General features: G+C 36.6%; 2 protein-coding genes across 10 annotated transcripts in view; both read right to left on the bottom strand.

Moving 5' to 3' along the window:
• RBM41 (RNA binding motif protein 41) overlaps positions 1-17,905 on the bottom strand; it is a 61,985-nt gene extending 44,080 nt beyond the window's left edge. Inside the window, exons 1-6 of one of the 6 annotated variants that reach the window (XM_063660569.1) lie at positions 17,063-17,905; positions 12,350-13,151; positions 10,236-10,352; positions 9,449-9,641; positions 8,942-9,146; positions 6,990-7,061 (exon numbers count right to left, since the gene is read on the bottom strand). In XM_063660569.1, the coding sequence (XP_063516639.1) occupies positions 6,990-7,061; positions 8,942-9,146; positions 9,449-9,641; positions 10,236-10,352; positions 12,350-12,456 (694 nt within the window). In that variant the 5' untranslated portion in view covers positions 12,457-13,151; positions 17,063-17,905. Of the gene's footprint in view, positions 1-6,989; positions 7,062-8,941; positions 9,147-9,448; positions 9,642-10,235; positions 10,353-12,014; positions 12,328-12,349; positions 13,291-17,062 lie in introns of those variants that run through there. The other 5 variants (XM_063660571.1, XM_054471546.2, XM_054471547.2 and 2 more) reach the window with 5 other exon arrangements.
• Positions 17,005-19,656, bottom strand: part of NUP62CL (nucleoporin 62 C-terminal like) — a 145,888-nt gene continuing 143,236 nt past the window's right edge. For all 4 annotated transcript variants that reach the window (XM_054471554.2, XM_054471552.2, XM_054471555.2 and 1 more), the window contains one exon: positions 17,005-17,905. The gene's annotated coding sequence lies outside the window, so the exon portion shown is untranslated. The remainder of the gene's footprint in view (positions 17,906-19,656) is intronic.

Here is a 19,656-nt window from a genome sequence, read left to right on the forward strand (position 1 = left end):
CAGGACATAGGCATGGGCAAGGACTTCAGGTCTAAAACACCAAAAGCAATGGTAACAAAAGCCAAAATTGACAAATGGGATCTAATTAAACTAAAAAGCTTCTGTACAGCGAAAGAAACTACCATCAGAGTGAACAGGCAAACTACAGAATGGGAGAAAATTTTCACAATCTACTCATCTGACAAAGGGCTAATATCCAGAATCTACAGTGAACTCAAACAAATTTACAAGAAAAAAACAAACAACCCCATCAAAAAGTGGACGAAGGATATGAACAGACACTTCTCAAAAGAAGACATTTATGCAGCCAAAAGACATATGAAAAAAATGCTCATCATCACTGGTCATCAGAGAAATGCAAATCAAAACCACAATGAGATACCATCTCACACCAGTTAGAATGGCAATCATTAAAAAGTCAGGAAACGACAGGTGCTGGAGAGGATGTGAAGAAATAGGAACACTTTTACACTATTGGTGGGACTGGAAACTATTTCATCCATTGTGGAAGTCAGTGTGGCGATTCCTCAGGGATCTAGAACTAGAAATACCATTTGACCCAGCCATCCCATTAGTGGGTATATACCCAAAGGATTATAAAACATGCTGCTATAAAGACACATGCACATGTATGTTTATTGCGGCACTATTCACAATAGCAAAGACTTGGAACCAAGCCAAATGTCCAACAATGATAGACTGGATTCAGAAAATGTGGCACATATACACCATGGAATACTATGCAGGACATGATGGGTTCATGTCCTTTGTAGGGACATGGATGAAACTGGAAACCATCATTCTCAGCAAACTATCCCAAGGACAAAAAACCAAACATTGCATGTTCTCACTCATAGGTGGGAATTAAACAATGAGAACACATGGACACAGGAAGGGGAACATCACACACCAGGGCCTGTTGTGAGGTGGGGGGAGGGGGGAGGGATAGCATTAGGAGATATACCTAATGTTAAATGACGAGTTAATGGGTGCAGCACACCAACATGGCACATGTATACATATGTAACTAACCTGCACATTGTGCACATGTACCCTAAAACTTAAAGTATAATAAAAAAAGAAGAAGATCTAAATGTATTATTTGTTCAAGTAGCTAATCAATTGAAAGACATTTTTCATTTTTATCATTTTCTTTAGATAGTTCATGGTAGGCATATGTAGACCATGGAGTCTGACAAGTATACAAGTCATGTTAAAACCCTAAAAAGAAAGAAGCAATACTGGGGATGACTGAAGTTATTTGGAAGATAAAAGGGATAGGATCCAGCACAAAATTATACACATTAGCCTTAAGCAGAAAGGAATTCCCTAGCACTGAGTCAAGAGAGAAGAAAACAAGGGTGAGGATACAGAAGTTAGCAGAGCATGAAGCAGGAAATGGATGAAAGTTCTTGCTGATGGCAGTTTCCTTTGAAATAGGATGGAAGACTGTTAAAAATGACAAAATGGTAGGAAAGGAAAGAGCAATGAGGATCTAAAATAGTATTTATAAGGAATGAAATAGTGAGCTGACTAGGGACTAGGAGATAGGTTGTTCAACAAGGGAGAGGCTCTAACCAATAACAGAGACAAGAAAGTTGTAGAGGCAATAATCAACAAAGTTATGATTTCTTTCTAGCAATGCCCAGAAGCCATGATGTAGAAATAGAGAAGGCAATTAGTTTGGTTGATTTGAGTTTGAGGTTTTGCTGGGTGGATGTGATACACAGACAAGGAAGCAAAGAGAATGATTCATTGTCAAGATGGGTGGTTAAATAATGGATGATAGAGTCTCAGTGAGATTTGAAAGGAAGAAGAAATAGAAAGGGACTGACAGATTAGGAGAAAATTAAAAGGTCAAGGAACTGGAGATATAAACAGGGTTGAAGAGATGGTATGTGAATTTAAGAGAGTTATGCGAGCCAGAAGGATAAGAAAAAGGTTGTAGTCAGAGAGTACCATACTATAGTTGAATAAAGTTATAAAACCTGGAGAGAATATATGGTACATTTAGATGCTATGAAGAGTGAATGGCAGCAGGAGGAAGGGGTAAGAAACCAAGAATTTGAAATAACAAAGAACTCATGCCCAGAAGAGACATGGCATAATCAAATTGCTGAACATAAAGAGAAAAAAAACATTAAAAAAAGCCTCTTACATTTATGGTAAATTGATTTTTCACAAAGATATTAAGACAATTCAATGAAAAAGAATAGTCTTTTCAACTAAAGGCACCAGGACAATTGGCTATCCATATGCTAAGAGATGAATGTAAGTCAAAGTGAGGTTTGTAGCATTTCGACTTTCCATCATCCCATCTCCCCTTCTCTAGCTTTGCAGTAGCCTTGAAAACCAACAATCTTGCAACAACAGAAGCTGCAAAAACCAGCAGCCTATCTGAAACTGGAGTGGCAGACCAGTTCTGGAGCACCATAAAAGCCCCATCCTTGGAGAATTTTCACTATTTTACCTGGATGGAACTATTTGACCTGCCTGGCACTGCAATGAAAAGCCACATTCTGAGATGTAATTGGTATGATAATTACAGTAGAAAGTATGGGAGGTAGAGAACAGCTAAACAAAGTTTTTTAATATAATTGAAATTAAGTTGGTTTTAATGCAAATTAATTTATTTAAGCCAAGAGGTTAATTGTAATCCCCAGAGCAACCACTAACACACACACACATACACAAAAATAGTAAAAGAGGCAAGAAGTTAATTAAAATGGCACATTGGAAAAATCTATTTAACATAAAAGAAGGAATAAATGGAGGAACAGAGGAACAAAAAAGATACAAGAGAAACAGAAAACAAAAAGCAAAATAGCAGATGTAAATCCTTAACAGACTCTAATTAAATACATTAAAATAAATGAACTAAACTCTCCACTCAAAAGGCAGAGATTGAAATAATTGATTAAAAAGAGAAAATATAATCCAAACTATTTGCTGTCATGAGACACACTTTAGGTTCAAAAACACAAATAGATTAAAAGCAAAAAGATAGAAAAAGATGTCCCATACAAATAAGAACCAAAGTGGAGCTGAGTTTTAGAAATTTGAGTCTTCTTTCTGTTTAACTTGATCAGTCTAGCTAAGGGATTACAAATTAGTTGATCTTTTCAAAGAACTAACTTTTGGTTTTGTTGACTTCCTCTATTATTTCCTCTATGTCATTCATTTTTGCTCCATTTTTTATTATTTCTTTTCATCAGCTTGATTTGGATTTAGTTTGCTCTTCTTTTAATAAGTTCTTAAGGTGGAGATTTCAGTTATTAATTTGAAATCTTTCTTCTTTATTAATATGGGCATATACAGCTATGGGCGTTACAGCTAAATATCCCCCTAAACACTGATTTTATTTTACTCCATAAGTTTTGGCATGTTGTGTTTTAATTTACCTCAAAATATGTTCTAATGTGCCTTTTGATTTCCTTTTAATTCATTGACTGTTTGGTAGAGTGTTAATTTCCACATATTTGTAATTTTCCTAAATGTCCTTCTGTTATTTATTTTGAATTTCATTCCACTGTGAACAGAAGTGGCAAGAGTGGACATCCTTGTCTTATTTTTGATCTTTGGGGAAGAATTTCAACTTTTCACCATTAATTATGAGGTTAAGTATTAACACACAAATGTGGCCAATTGATTTGACAAAAATGCAAAGGCAAGTAAATGGAGAAAGGATACTCTTTTAACAGTTGGTTCTAAAACAACAGGACATTTGAAGCCAAAAAAAAAAAAAAAAAGTTAACTTTAACCTAAACTTCATACCTTATATAAACATCAAGTCAAAATGGATCATAGATCTAAATGTAAAATGTATAACTATATAACTATCAGAAGAAAACATAGGAAAATATATTTTTCATGAACAGGTAGAGTTGTTAGATACATATAAATGCACATACATAAAAAGCAACCCATGAAAGGATCAACTGATAAACAAGATTTTAGAACTTGAAAACATTTTCTCCGAGGTAAAAGACTTATACACTGAAAACTACAAAATGTTGCTGAAAGGAATTAAACAAGACACAATAAATAGACACCCCATGTTCATGAATTAGAAGACAATACTGTTAAGACATCAATACTAACCAAAGTGATATACAGATTCAATGTAAGTCCTACCAAAACGTCAATAACATTTTTTACAGGAATAGAAAAATCCATTCTAAAATTCATATGGAATCTCAACCGATCCCCAAATATCCAAAACAATTTTGAAAAAGAACAAAGTTGGAGTTCTCACACTTCCTGATTTCAAAACTTACTACAAGGTTACAGTAATTAAAACAGTGTGGTACTGGCATAAAGACAGGTATATATAGTCAAATGATTTTTGAATAGGGTGCCAAGATCATTCAGTGTGGAAAGAACAGTCTTTTTTCAACAAGTGGCACTGGGAAAACTGAATATCAACATGAAAATAATAAAGCTGAATTTTTACCTTAATACCATATACGAAAATTAACTCAAAAGGTTCAAAGACCTAAACATAAGAGCTAAAGCTATAACACTCTCAGAAGATAACATAAGGAAAAGCCTTCATTTCATAACAATGGATTTGGCAATGATTTCTTGGATATGACACCAAATGCATAGACAACAAAAGAAAAAAATCAACAAATTGGACTTCATCGAAATTAAACTTTGTGCATCAAAAGACAGAGTGAAAAGGCAATTCTTGGAATAGGAGAAAATATTTGCAAGTCATATATCTTATAAGGAATTAATATACAGAATATATATAGAACTTCTACAACTCAACAAAAAACAAGAAACTTATTTTAAAAATGGACAAGAGATCTGAACAGATATATCTCCAAAGAAGATATACAAATGGCCAAAAAGCATGTGAAAAGATGCTCAACAGCACTAATCATCAGGGAAATTGAAATCAAAACCACAATAAGATACCATTTCACACCCATTAGGACGGCTATTATTTTTTAAGAAAAGAAAATAGTAAGTGTTGCCAAGGGTATGGAGAAACTGGAACTCTTATCTTGTGCATTGCTGGTGGGAATGTAAAATGGTACAGTCTCTATGGAAAATGATATGGCAGTTTCTCAAAAAATTACATGTAGAATTAACATGTGATCCAGCAATTCCACTTCTGAGTATATACCCACAATAATTGAAAGCAGGTATTCAAACAGATATTTGTACACCCATGTTCGTAGCAGCATTATTCACAAAAGCTAAAACATGGAAACAACTTAAGCATCCATCAATTGATAAACAAAATGTGCTATATACATACAATGGGATATTATTCCACCTTAAAAAGAAAATTCTGACACATGCTACAACTTAGATGAATCTTGAAGATATTATGCTAACTAAAGCCAGTCACAAAAAGGACAAATATTGTATGATTCCACTTATATGAAGCACTGAGAGTAGTCAAATTCATAGAAACAGAAAGTAGGGTGGTGGTTGCCAGAGGCTGATGGGCGTGGAGAAAACGGGGAGTTAGTATCTAATAAGTACAGAGTTTCAGTTTGGGAAGATGAAAAATTTCTGGAGATGGATGGTTGTGATAGTTGCAGAACAATGTGAAAGTACTTAATGCCATAGAACTACACACTTAAAAATGGTTTACATGGTAAATTTTATGTTATGTATATTTTATCACAATAAAAAAAGTTTGCTCTGCAAAAGACACTGTTAAGAGAATGAAAAGACAAGCTACAGACTGGGAGAAAATGTGTGAAAATCACATATCCAACAGAAGATTGTGTTTAGAATATACAAAGAACTCTCAAAAGTCATCAGGAAGAAAATAAACAACCCAATTATAAAACAGCAAAAGATTTGAACAGACACTTTAGCAAACACGATATAAGGATGGCAAATAAGCACATGAAAGATGTTCAACATCATTAGCCATTAAAGAAATGCAAATTAAAACTACAATGAGGTACCACTTGACAGCTATTGGAATAACCAAAATAAATACTGACAATACCAACTGCTGACAAAGATGTAGAGCAACTCGAACTCTCATACATTGCTGGTGAAAATGCAAAATGGTACAGCCACTCTGGAAAATGGTTTGGCAGTTTCATATAAAGTTAAATGTACACTTACCATATGACCCAGTAATCCCACTTCTAGATATTTACCTTAGAGAAATAAAAACTTATGTTCACAAAAAAACCTGTACAAGAACGTTCATATCAATATTATGCATAGCCATCATAACCTGGAAACAATCCAAATGCACTTCAATGGGTGAATGGATAAACAAACTCTGGAATGTCCATATGATGAAATGCTACTCAACAAAATGAATGAACTATTGATACACGCAACAACTCAAATGAGTCTCAAAGGCATTATGCTGAGTGAAAGAAGCCAATCTCACAAGGTTACATGTTGTATGATCCATTTACATGACATTTTCTAAAAGATAAAACTACAGTGATGGAAAACAGTCAGTGATTGTCAGGAATTATGGTAGGTTGGGAATGACTATAAAGGGACAGCATGAGGGAGTTTTTTAAGGTGATGAAGCTATTCTCTCTCGATTGTGGTGGTGGTTACATCAATCTACATGATTTACAATTCACAGAATTGTACACCAAAAAAGAAGAAGCCCCATGCAATTTTATTGGAAGTTCATTTCAAAAGTAAGAAAATACTAGCTATCATATCATCATCATCACCAATAATTATACTTTACTGATTAATAAAAATATTCAGAATTATTTGTGAAATGGGATCTAAAAATCATTAAGGTCAATTTATGTCTGGTACAATAATTTAAATGTATAGATAAAAAACAACAGCACTAAATGTAAAAGCTTTACAACTTCTACTAACTCCTCTCTTTAATATTCTGTATCAGGATAATATGCTCCCTCTGGATCATTTCCTATAAACATTGTCATATACTGAATATGGAATTAAATAAGTGCTCAACTGGGACCCTAGGTTACATTCCTAAATCTAACACTATAAGAAAACTCTCGACTTGCCTTTTGTGCCTAATTTTATCTTCCTCTTCATTGAGGTCATGTACTTGTCTGCACTTGTCTTTTTGTGGTATGCTGTGAAGGTTTAAAGCAAGGAGTTTCAAAGATAGGAAACAGAACAGATTCATACACCACCCACCCTCCACCCCAAATACCAGGTACTGCTCTAAGTGATTTACATGTATTCTCTCACTTAATCCTCTTAGTAACCCTGTAACATAGCTACTATTAATATTCTCATTTTACAGATGAAGATACTGAAGCATAGAGAGGTAACTTGCCTAGCATCTCTTAGCTAGTAAGTGGGGGAGCCAGGATTTTCCCAGGCAGTCTGCCTCCAGAGCCTATGTTCTTAATCATTATGCTAAATGTCTCTCCACAAAAGGTTATTCATTTTTTCATTCATTCCTTCCTTCACCACTGCTCTGCCATGTCTATGGTCTTTCTATCTCTAACAAATCATTCATCCATTCTCACGGCCTTAACATGTTATCTAAGGATAGATGATTCCCAGTTCTATGTATCTAGTTCTGACCTCTCTCCTGAGCTTCACTGCTGCATTTCCAACTGTCTCCTCAACATCTGCATTTGATGATCCTGCCATTCTCACAAATTCAACATGTTTAAAATCAAACTCATCATCCTTCCTCGAAATTTCCCCATAAAGGCTTTCTTAATTTTGCCAATTGGTAAGTCACACAGCCTTGAAACCTCTGGATTATCTTTGACACATACCTCTGCATTGACCTCCCTCCTTCATTTTCAGCCAACAAGTTTTATTAGTTCTTCCCTTATAAACATACCTCTCTCCAATTTCACTGCTATCACTCTAGACCAAGTCTTCATGCCTAAATGACTGTAATATCTCCTATCCATTCTGCCTGCTTCTAGTTCTTCCTCTCTCTAATCCTATTTATTGACCACCAGATTAATAATTTTCAAATATGGCTTTTATCATGTCACTTCTGGTTCAAAAACCTTCAACCATATTGAAACTAACTGATAACTAACTCTGTATAGGTCTATACTAGTCACCAAATACAGTTCAAAATTTTTAGCTACCTTTCTAACCTTGTCTCACATCTCCTCCATAACGCACACTCCGTAGTGCTCACACCATCTGTTGCAACTGAAATGTCATTACCTCTCTTTTCTAAAGAATAGGTAGTATTAAAAGAACATATAAATCTTACCTCCTCTGAGAGGCCTTCTTCAATCACACCAATACACAGTGGCCTTTGCCTCCTCTGAACTCCAACAACACTTAACAAATGTATCTAGTATTGTCACTAAATGTTACATGTTTATCTCTCCAACCAGACTATACTTGGCACAAGGTGAGGAACCATTTCTTAAACTTCCATGCACCTTCCACAGCGTCTAGTAAAACTTATCTGTCAAACTAAATCCTTCTGGTTAAGACACATACTATTTATCTACATATTTTGTGCTAATTTGTAGTTCAGCCTAAAGACCCTTCACAATCTAGCTTCGCCTCCCCTTCCTTCCAGTGTCACCTCCTGTCATTCCCTGTCACTTCTTCTACTCCTGCCACATTAAACTTCTCATTGTTCCTTAGACACACCAGGTTCTTTCATAATCCTGTTGCTATTTACTATCTTTAATCTCCATTCCCCTTTATTTACCTGACAAATGCCCGTTGATCCATCAGGAGTTAGTATAAATGTCAACTTCTGACTCCCCCAACTAGACTTAGATGCTCTGTGTTCTGCACTACCTCAGCGTTTTATTCAAATCTCTATAATAGCAGTTTCCATGTTGTCATGCAACTAACTGTGCACATATTTGTCTCTCTTATGGTATTATACATTCCTCAAAAGTAGTGACAATTTGTCTTTCCCCTATTCCCTTCACTAACTCTTCATATTTAATGCCCTGCTGTTTAATCTTTCTCTCAGTGAAAGAATATATCAAAGTCAGTGGGGATCACATACCTTGGTAATAAAGAGCCTTAAGGAAGGAGTGACGATCAGCTCCCTGAAATAAAGACTTTTCTATTTCCATTTCTCGCCGGGTCAGCTGTTTGCTCTTTGCAAATCTCTGTGGCAGGCAAAGAATGCGCTGACGCTCCGAGATCCTTTCTTCAATATCTTGAAGACGGTTCTGTATTGCTTCAGGAGTTGCCCTCAGTTTTGTCTTCTGAAACCAGAGGAATAAGATGGCATATATCATAGAGGGCACAACCTGAACATGATGATCTGGTGTCTCAAGTAAAAAGATGACCTGGGCCCAGAAATGAATGTTTACAGAAAGTGTTAGCTAAGAAGTTAAAGAATAGCTTCTCTTTTACCAATGTCTGCATTCTAAAAATCAAAGAAGATTCAGACACCAAGCTCAGTTTTGTGAGAACTAAAAATGAAAAGGCTCTCAATGCTAAAATGAAGATATTTTGCTGTTTCCTTGAGGAGAAAAACAAACAAAAAAAACATTACCCCACTCACCTTTTCACCAGACACATGGCTCTTCCAGATCAAGATTTCTGTTTCATTAAGCCCTAATTCCCTGAGAGAAGCAGTTTCCTGGTCCTTCTCATGCAGTGTCTGGAATTGGGACAAAGTCATAGTCCCAGCTGCTTCCTTCCCAAAGGGCTTGTACATAGTACCAGGAGCAAAGCTCTCTTTCTTAGACATACATCTGCAAAACATGCAGGAGGAGAGTAAGAACATCTTGAGGTTACTACCATTCACAAAAATGGAGGTTCAACACTGTAAGAGGTACAATGAAACTCACTAGCAAATTTTCTCTTACATCTTATTTCTAAGCTGAAGCACCACTGCAACAAAATGAACTCCATCAATAGTGCCCTCATCCGGGAATAATAAACTAAATCAACAAGTATTTATTGAGTACTTACTATGCATCAGATACTCTGCTAGGTACTAAGGATTTAATAGCTTTATAAAAAAGATAAAAATGGCTCCTGCTTTTGTGGAAAAACAGTGGAAGAGAGGCAAGTCAACAGGCAATGATAATATTGGGTTACAAGTGCTATGTTAAGGGAAATATGGGATGCTGTAGGAGGACATAAAATAGGTACTTGGCTCAGACTTAGTGAGATATGGGAGGCTTCCCAGAGGAAGAGACACAGAACTAAAACCCTACCTAATACATTGAAGTCTAACAAAGAAAGGGAGGTGGGAGAGGAACATTCCATCTAGGCTTTAAGAGAGATCTGTCACCTGGAGGTGAGAGTCTATGATACTCTCCGTTTGCAAAATCAATACCTACTCCTCAATGGAGACAGAAGTATCAAGTTGATGCTGAAGGAGGCTTTTCAGCTGCCTCTCCCCTTCTGTTTCCAGCTCCTCCAGGACATGCTCATCACTCTTCACACAGCTGTTTACCCTGGAGTAGACATAAGAATATATACAGAAAACAGAAGAGACTGTGAGTCTCAAAATATATTCCTTATCTATATTATCTACCATTACTGACCCCATTTATTCAAAGACACTTCAACAATTCATTGCCCTTTACCATTTAGTCCATGAACACTTACTAAATACCTGTTTACACAGAATGCGCTATGCTAGGTACTGAGAGAAGTCAAAGGTGTTTAAGACATAGTCCCTATCCTCAAGAAGCCCACAATCTATTTAGGAAGAAGAAGCGTGTGTTTATGTGTTACGTGCATGTGCCTTGGCGGCGGGGGGAGGAGAGAATAACAACACATAGAAGCATATGCCAAATTAGTAGAAATTCACAGAAGAGAAAATTGGGAGATAAAGGTGGTAAAGGAAGACTTCAGAAAGGCACTCTTAAGCTGACATTCAAAGGTGTGTGATGAGGAAAAGGAGAACAGGGAAAGAGAGTACAAAGGGACAGTAATATATACTGAAGGATAATGAGAAGTAGTAATTTATCAAGCAGTTAAGTGACACAGTGCAAGTAATGGTTTAGACAGATGAATGTGGTTATAATATGCCATAGAGATTCAAAGGGAAGAAACAAGAAGAACTAGTTATGAAACTACTGAAGTAAAAGGTGAGGAAGGTCTAGACTGAAATGGTAATAGTGAAAATGGAAAGAAAGGGGTAGATGAGAGAGGCCTTTTGGAGGCAGAGGCAAGGAAGTCAAAGATAATCCCAAAATTTCAGTCTGTGTAACTGAGAAAACAATGGTACCAATGAAGGAAAGACAAAGCTCCAGATGGAATAAATGATTTGGGAAAGGGAAAGTCAGTATTGTTTTAGCCACATTGAGTCTAGTACCTTTTACAATAGAAACGCCAGCATGAAGTATCAGGAATACTTCAAATACAGGACTAGGAACATTTTGTTTAGGGATAAATTCATATGTACTAGAAACTATTTGCTTTTTTAAAAGCAAGGGAATTAGTAACACAAAATTCCGGATAGTGGCCACCTTAGGGGGGAACGAAGGGAGGGAAGAGACACAGTAGACTTCTAAGGGACTGGCAATGTCCTATTTCTTAAGCTTGTAGTGGATGCGAACCTTTATTATTCTTTAAGCTGTATATATACATTATACATTATTTTGCATGGATGAGATATCGTAAAAAAAAAGTTAAAGGTTAGTTTCAGGCAGGCAAAGTCAGAAACGGTTTTTTAAAAGATGCAAGGAACTGACAGTGCAGGAAAGCATATCAGTAAGCATTTTAAATGCACTGCACTATTCCAGAGTGATGATTTTACTTGCAGAATGAATCTAAAATTAATTTAAGCCTGTCAATAGTTAGGAGGCTCAGGCCATTTAGGCTCAAGCGGCCATTTACCTCAGGACCAGTAAGGGGAACTGAGCCCAGCAATGCCTTCCACCTCCCCTCCCCCCACCCCATAAATCGAACCGCTTTGGTGCTGTCCTTCCACATTTAGAAACAAAGTACCGCTCCCTTACTTTAAGATTGGAAAGCGCTACATGGTTTCGGGGCCCGAGCAAGTAGTCTTTAACACATAGACGTTGCAAATAAATGCGCCCGCCCCGAGACTTTCTCAGGTGGAGGTGGAGGTAGGGGAGGACGGGGAGGGGCTGGCCCGAGGTACCTACATCTCCGGCGCCAGGAATTTGTCAGCCTCAAACCCTTTTGCCTAGCTGGGTCCGGGTGAAACGACGAAGCCGCAGCACCTGGCCAGCTCCCGGGGCCCGTGCCGGGAGGGCATTCCCACAGCAGCCGGCCCCGGTGGCAGCCCTTCCTGAACTTCGCTCTGCAGGCCTATTCAGCCCGTCTCCCCTCCTCCCGTCTCCTTTGTCGTGTTCCCGCTCCCACGAAACCGCATTCCGAGAACGTGCAATACCCAAACCAGAAAGCAATAGAAGCCATTTTCACAAGAAAAGGTAGAACAGAGCTCCCCTTGCCGCCTGCTCTTCAAACAAGTCCTTACCTCTTCATGTTTCCACAGGCCCTTACCTCCAACTTGGGTAAATAGGCCGCGGACCTCAAGTCCCAGAACTCCGCGCGGCGGACTCTAAGGGGATTGTGATGCAGCATGGGGCTCTGGGAATTGTAGTAGCACAGAGGTATGGCAACAGAAAGAGAAAGTAGGTCTCAAGTGACAGGTATGCTGAACATTGTCCAAATATTTATTTTGAATTTCTCATTTAGGTTCAAAAGAAGACCCAAAATATCCAGCTCATAAAACGAGTCACCTTTGACTTCTTGATTCTCTCATCCATTACCACTAATTCCTGGCTCTTCTGTAATTTCCTTTGAACTTCTTATCAACACTGCTTTTCTTTCAAGGATTTATCCAGCCTACCTACCGTTTCCAGTCGAGCCTCTGCTTCATCCTTCACGATGTAGCCAGAGTCATCAGACACGAGTCTGACTATATCACCTGTACTAATGGTTCTCCTCTATCTGTAACAGAGACTTGAGAGTTTTCTCCACTCAGAATCAGAAGTCTGTGTGTATTCAGGCCCACATATGTTTTATTGATCATTATGGTGACTCAAGAAAGAGGTATAGTATAGTGATTAAAAGCATAGGCTCTTAGTTCCCAGAAATGGAAATGCAGATGTCTTTAAGTGTATGAAAAGATGTCCAATCTCACAAATTTTAAAGTGCACTGACTACCAGTACTCCTTAAAACTAGCAAGTTCATCAAAAACATGAGAATCTGTCACAGCCAAAAGGAACCAAAGGAGTCATGATGACTAAAGTAATGCAGTATTTTGGATGAGGTCCTGGAAAAGAAAAAAAGACATGAGGTAAAACTAAGGAAATGTGAACAAACTATGCTCCTTAGCTAATAACAAGGTTCGTTAGCTGTGACAAATGTATCAGAGTTATGCAAGGGAAACTGAGTTGTAAGTATGTGGAACTTTGTACTATGCAACCTTTCTGTAACTAAAACTGTTCTAGAACTTAAAGTTTATTTTTAAAAGTACACTAAACTACCATTTTTCACCTAACAGATTGGGAAATATCCAAAAGTTTGATAACACACTTGTTTTATTGAGATTGTGGGGAAACAGGCACTCTCAATACACTAGTGGTAGGAATATAAATTGGTACAACATCTATTGGGGGCAAATGAGGATACTACTAAAATCATAAATGTACATTCCCTTTAAAGCAGCAATTCAGTTATGAATAGAATCCTCAATACTATATATCCTCTAACCTACTATCATTCCTTGCAACATTGTTTTTAAAAACAGAAATGAAAATATCCAAGAACATACTATGAAAAGGTATCATTCAATGAAAAACTGTGCAGCAGTTACAAAGATGACAAAGTTCTCTATGAACTGCTACTGAACAATCTCCAAAATATAGTTAGTGCAATAGCAAGGTGCAGAACAATATGTATACTATGCTTCTATTTGCATAAAAAGGGGAGCTCTAGTCACTTAAAAACTTACATATGTGTGTGTTTGCTTATATATGCACAAAATATGTTTGGGAGAACTTACAGACAAATGATGAGTGAATGCCTCCAGGTAGGGGAACTGGATGGCTGAGGGACAAGGGCAGAAAAAATTCTTCATGTATCTTTTTGTGCCCTTTGAATTTTGAACCCATGACTACATTACCTAGTCAATACTTTTTTAATCAAAGAGAAACCCTCTTACATCTCAAGGAGCCAAAGAAGAAAAGATTGTAGGTAATGGTGGGGGGCGGGGCACACTACTGGGATTTGAATCTCACTTCTCAGTTGACAGTATGGCACAACAGGGTTTTAGAGGCAATCTGGACTTGAATTTTTGCTCTGGTAAGTTACTAGACTATGTGGGTTTCAATAAGTTTCTTAACTGGTCTAGGCCAGTTTTCTCATCTGTAAAATGAGGATACCTCCTAAGAATAGGGTGACTGTCAAGCACATACAAAGGTATGGTTTTAAAGTTATTCCATGATTGAGTGGTAATCTATGAGTAAATAGTCAAATGTTAACCAGTAGATTTAGACTTATCCAAACTGCTTTGTATTGCCATGCTCAAGTTAGAGCAAAGGACCAAAAAGCAGCTACTGAAAAACATTGTAGAATTTCCTGTCCTGAAAACTTCTATCAGATTGAAAATGTCATGGTGAGCTACCTAAGACCTGTCACATGCAAATAACTGTGCTCTTGAAGCATAAAGGTGAATGACTGCAGGCATAACATGTACCACTTTGTAGCTTTGGCACAGAACATGAACTGAATATAAGTATAAACAAAATGGGGGTCACATCATCTCCTGCACCAGGTAAATCCTATACGGTGGTATAGCTGAATTTTGTGGCTCAACCAATCTGTCCAAATTGACATATTGACAAGGAAATGGAAAAATACACCAAGGTTGCTAGTGTGCTTATCCCCCGGGACGGTGGCAAAGGGTGGAACAAATATTACACCAACCATCACACCAAACTTGTGTACAACTTCTAATAAAACATATAGCCTATTGATACTGAAATGATACACACTACATTGCAAATCCACTAGGTGGGATGAGTGGAGAATGAATAGCTAAGATATATGTTCACATAGCTGTGGAATTGCAACTGGAAAGCAAGGTCATAAGAAGTACTCTACATACCTGTGTATAACTGTAACCAGTGCAAGTGATAGGTACAAAAAGACAAACATTCAGAAAATTACACTAAAAAGAAAACCAGGCCATTTCTAATTCTGCCAAACTTGTTAACTGTGTAATAATAGCTATTCTGTTTCCCACAACATCCTTCTCCCCAGCTTAAAAGGACATCAGACAGTGTATACAAAGCCTTGGAGATCTCTAGATGTTATACATGGGCACAGAGATCTTACCTAATTTCACAATTTTACCCCTAGAAGAATTTATGACAAAACGAAAAATATGCCTCATTTGTCTTTCTGTCAATTTAACAAGGTTAGTTTAATTAATCCAGAAGCTCCTTCTTAACAGAGACACATTTTCTGGGTTTGTCCTTTTTAGGTGCTTTGTTTGTGGCACACTTCTGAAGACTACATTATGAAGCAGTTATGATTCCAAGATATGGAAGAAGATGTTAAAACCAAAAATCTTCTCTTGAATCTACTCACCATCTAATATTAAGAGTAAACAACTGTGCAAGTCTTTCAAATTTCCCAAACGAAATAGCATAAATGCTGTCATAGAGAACAAATATAGCATCTTTTCAAAGGATTAAAAATGGGTATGTACTGGGATAGTGTCAACACTTTAAATTTAAGAATTCTTCAGCTAATATGTCAGCTGGTTAACAAAGGTTACAAGGGGCTCAAGACTCCAGTGCCTAACATAAATGGTGCTTTAACATTACTGGTAAAAATAGCTTATTTCTGTATTTCTGACCTTTTAATTAAGATTTGTTCAATGTGACTGGGCACGGTGGCTCATGCCTGTGATCCTGGCAATTTGGGAGGCCAAGGCGGGTGGGTCCTTTGAGCCCAGGAGTTCAAGACCAGCCTGGTAACATGGCAAAACCCCGTCTCTACAAAAAACTCAAAAATTAGCCAGGTGTGGTGGTGTGCACCTGTAGTCCCAACTACTTGGGAGGCTGAGGTAGGAGAATCACTTCAGCCCAGCAGGCAGGTTGCAGTGAGCCAAGATCACGGCACTGCACTCTAGCTTAGGTGACAGAGCAAGACCCTGTCTCAAAAAACAAACAAAAAAAATTGTTCAACAATGTCATTTCTTTACATGTTAGAAATGGTCAGGAAGAATCTTAGAGATGATTTAGTCCAATGTACAATTCCAGACAGTACACTGAGATCACCCTGTAAGTCTTAATAACAATACTAGATCAATCTAGAAGCCAGTTGCCATCCTCTGGCATCTTCTATGTACTGGGAAAAACACTAGAAATCCCACTGAAGATAATGTAACAGTAAGATAGTATAAGCAGTATTATAGTCTCCTTTTTCTTTATTTTACTTAGGAAATATAGAGTAAGCACTCTACTCACAGTGAAAAGACATAAAGGAATCTCAAAACTTCAGAGAAATGAAAACCAGTTCCTTCTCACAAAACAGTTTGGGAAACCTTAATATGACCCAACTCTTTCATTTATGGACAAAGATAATGCCCAAGATGAAATTATTTGTCCAGTTAATTAGGCAGGAACAAGACTAGAGTCAGTGTTTCCTCTGATAAACTATATTTTCATTACTGAATGTAGAACTTGTACACAGGCTACTTTACAAGAGTTGAATCTCCAAAAGCAATGGGAAAAAATGTCTTTAGTATTACTATTTACAATATAAGAGTAATAATACTGAACTGAAAAATTAGAGATTACTAAAGATTATACTTAAAAATTGTGTTTACCTACAGAAATAATCCACAAGATTATATGAGTTCTGGATTATTTTCACATTCTATAATTCTGCGTGGTTACAAAAACTTACTGGATAAGAAGCTGCTGCTTGGAAAAGTTTGAGTAGAAAAAAAAGAGTCCATGTCAATTTTGGCATTTAGTCTGCTCATAAGACTAATCGTTGCTAATATTCATTTCAAAAATATTTCTTCGTATAATGTGTACCCGCCAGGATGGTCGCGTGCAATCAGTACAACAGAAAATTTAGCTCAATAAATTATAGGTGACTGAGCTCTATTCACTTAAAAACTTTTAATAGTTAATTTCAGTATGACATTTTTTTTTAGGACATTACCTTTATTTATGACTTAGGTGAAACATGAAACACAGGAGACCAGACTGTTCCAAACCTAAGAACAAGGCTTATTTAAAACAAAACAAAACAAACAAACAAAAAAAAGAAAAGCAAACAAATACACGGAAATCACCAACTATAAATCATACGCTAAAACCAAATAAAATGCCAGTATATCCATATATTAAAAATAACCAAATTCCTTGAAACTTACCTTTCCTTAACCCTTTAATAATAAACTACCCTAACTTTTCCCCCCTGCTCTGAATCTCTATAACACACTTTCTATAATTCATACTGCACCTCTTTATATTATCTATATTGTTTTTATGCAGACAAGCATTAATTATATCTCAAACTAGACAGTAGGTTCCTTTGAGAAGAAGAGACTTTACAGTATCTAGCACTATATAGGTTGGCATGTACTTTTGGCAAACATCACCCTACGATTCAACTGGAGTGAGAAGGATGATGTGTACTGATGCCAGGGAGAGTAAGACATATAAGTTACACATATAGGGTCAACATCTAAGAGGTTGCTGTCTGGACAAAGGGGCTAGTATAATTTTGATTTTCTAATACTAAAAACAAAACTAAGGTGTAATTCTCAACAGTACAATACTTAAATGAAAAAAAGGATGCACAATTCATTATGATCAAGATGAAATATTAAGTATAAATACTACTCTATTTAACATCAGAATTTGTAGGTAATAATCCAGAAACGACATGCCGAAGATATGGTCATTCAATAAAAAGCAGTGTTGACATTGTGTGCATGCTCCTTGTGACGATAATCCTCGAAAACCCGTGTTACCACTTCTACCTTCCTTTGCAGCATGCCTATAGGAGAAAAAGTCACACGATCATTAATCTAAGGCCAAAATATCCCATGAACATAATTTACGTATTCCTTTCAACACATGATTAACAAAATTTTACATAGCAATTTCAATAGCTTTATGTTTTAGAAAACACATAAGAAAAAAACACTCATCTATCTGTTTGGAAACTGTGAAAACAATGGACAAGACTGTTTTTTTTTTTTTTTTTCTGCTCTCCCTAGCTTTCAGGCAAATAACTGTCTAGTTGACATTTATGTTTTGTTAGGATGAGGTGTTAACTGCTTTTTGACTCATTACACCCTAAAAGTGACATACAGGGTAGTCATTAAATTGGGAGTATACGTTTTGGTGGTCTTAGCTACCTATAAGCAAATGAGTGCACTGAATATATTTACAATTCTGTTCTTTTCCAATAATGATTTATTTAACTTGGTGGTTCTTAAATTTTCTCAGGGGCAGAGTACCACAGAATACCATTAATTTTATCATATGAAACAGTAATGTTCTGCTAGTAAAACTAAGCTGTTGAAGTAAGCATGATACTCTGAGTTTTTCTATTAACATGCACAAATAAACTTGGTCATTTCTTTCAGTGTCCATTAATGGTTACTCGTGAATAAGCCATAACTGGTGCCCAAGAAGAAAAAGAATTTACAAGAGAAACACTAAAAAATTTAAACAATATACAGTTGACTCTTGGAAAACATAGGTTTAAACTGCGCAAGTTCACTATACATGAATTTTCTTCCACTTCTGCCACACTTGAGACGAGACCACCCTCTCCTCTTCCTCCTCACCCTGTTCAACATGAAGATGACGAGAATGAAGAACTTTATGATGATCCAATTCCACTTAATAACTGGTAAATGTTTCTTTTTTCTTCCTTATGATTTTCTTAATAACATTTTCTTTTTCTCTAGCTTACTTTATCATAAGAATACAGTATATAATAATACATATAACATGCAAAATACGTGTTAATCGACTATGTTAGTGGTAAGGCTTCCATCAACAGTAGGCTATTAGTAGTTAAGTTTTGGGGAGTCAAAAGTTATATTTGTTTTTTTACTGTGTAGGGATTAGCACCCCTAAACCCTTCATTGTTGAAGGGCCAGCTGTAATATACTTTAATTTTCTTCACCCAATTAGAAAAACCCTAATGTTACCGAGTTTTTAAAGTGTAATACCTCATTTTATCTTATAAAGACATTCTGCAAGATCATGCTTTAAGGACAGTGATTTCAATGCTGGCTGTCTATAAAAGGCCAGAAAAACATTATGTTCAACCTGGCAAAATATATCTCCTTTTTGTTGTAATAACTAACTGCAGGGTGCAATTTTTTTCCCCTAAATAACAGTTTTTAATATGATGGAAGCACAGATGAGCACTACAACAAACCATTAACTTGAGATCAGAAGTGTCAACATAGGCACATTCTAGTAATTTGCTGATTGATACATATTAAATGCAAAGGGGTATATTTATAATGATTTTAAAAATCAATAAACTGTCAAGAAATACAACTCAGCATTATTAAGAGAGCCTTACTATTAGCATTTTGTCATGTCTTCTAATTGAATTCCCAGGACTATTTCTGTATTAACATACTTTAAATTTTTTAGGACTTTCATCCTTTAAGGGCAAAAACTGCACCTAGGTACTTAATGCCCAGAATTTTGGTCCCATGACAAGCATCAGTGATTGACTGGTTCCTGCCAGCATATTAAATATGGCATACACATATTGAA

This window comes from Pongo pygmaeus, chromosome X (genome assembly GCF_028885625.2).
Source record: "Pongo pygmaeus isolate AG05252 chromosome X, NHGRI_mPonPyg2-v2.0_pri, whole genome shotgun sequence".
Lineage (NCBI taxonomy): Eukaryota > Metazoa > Chordata > Mammalia > Primates > Hominidae > Pongo > Pongo pygmaeus.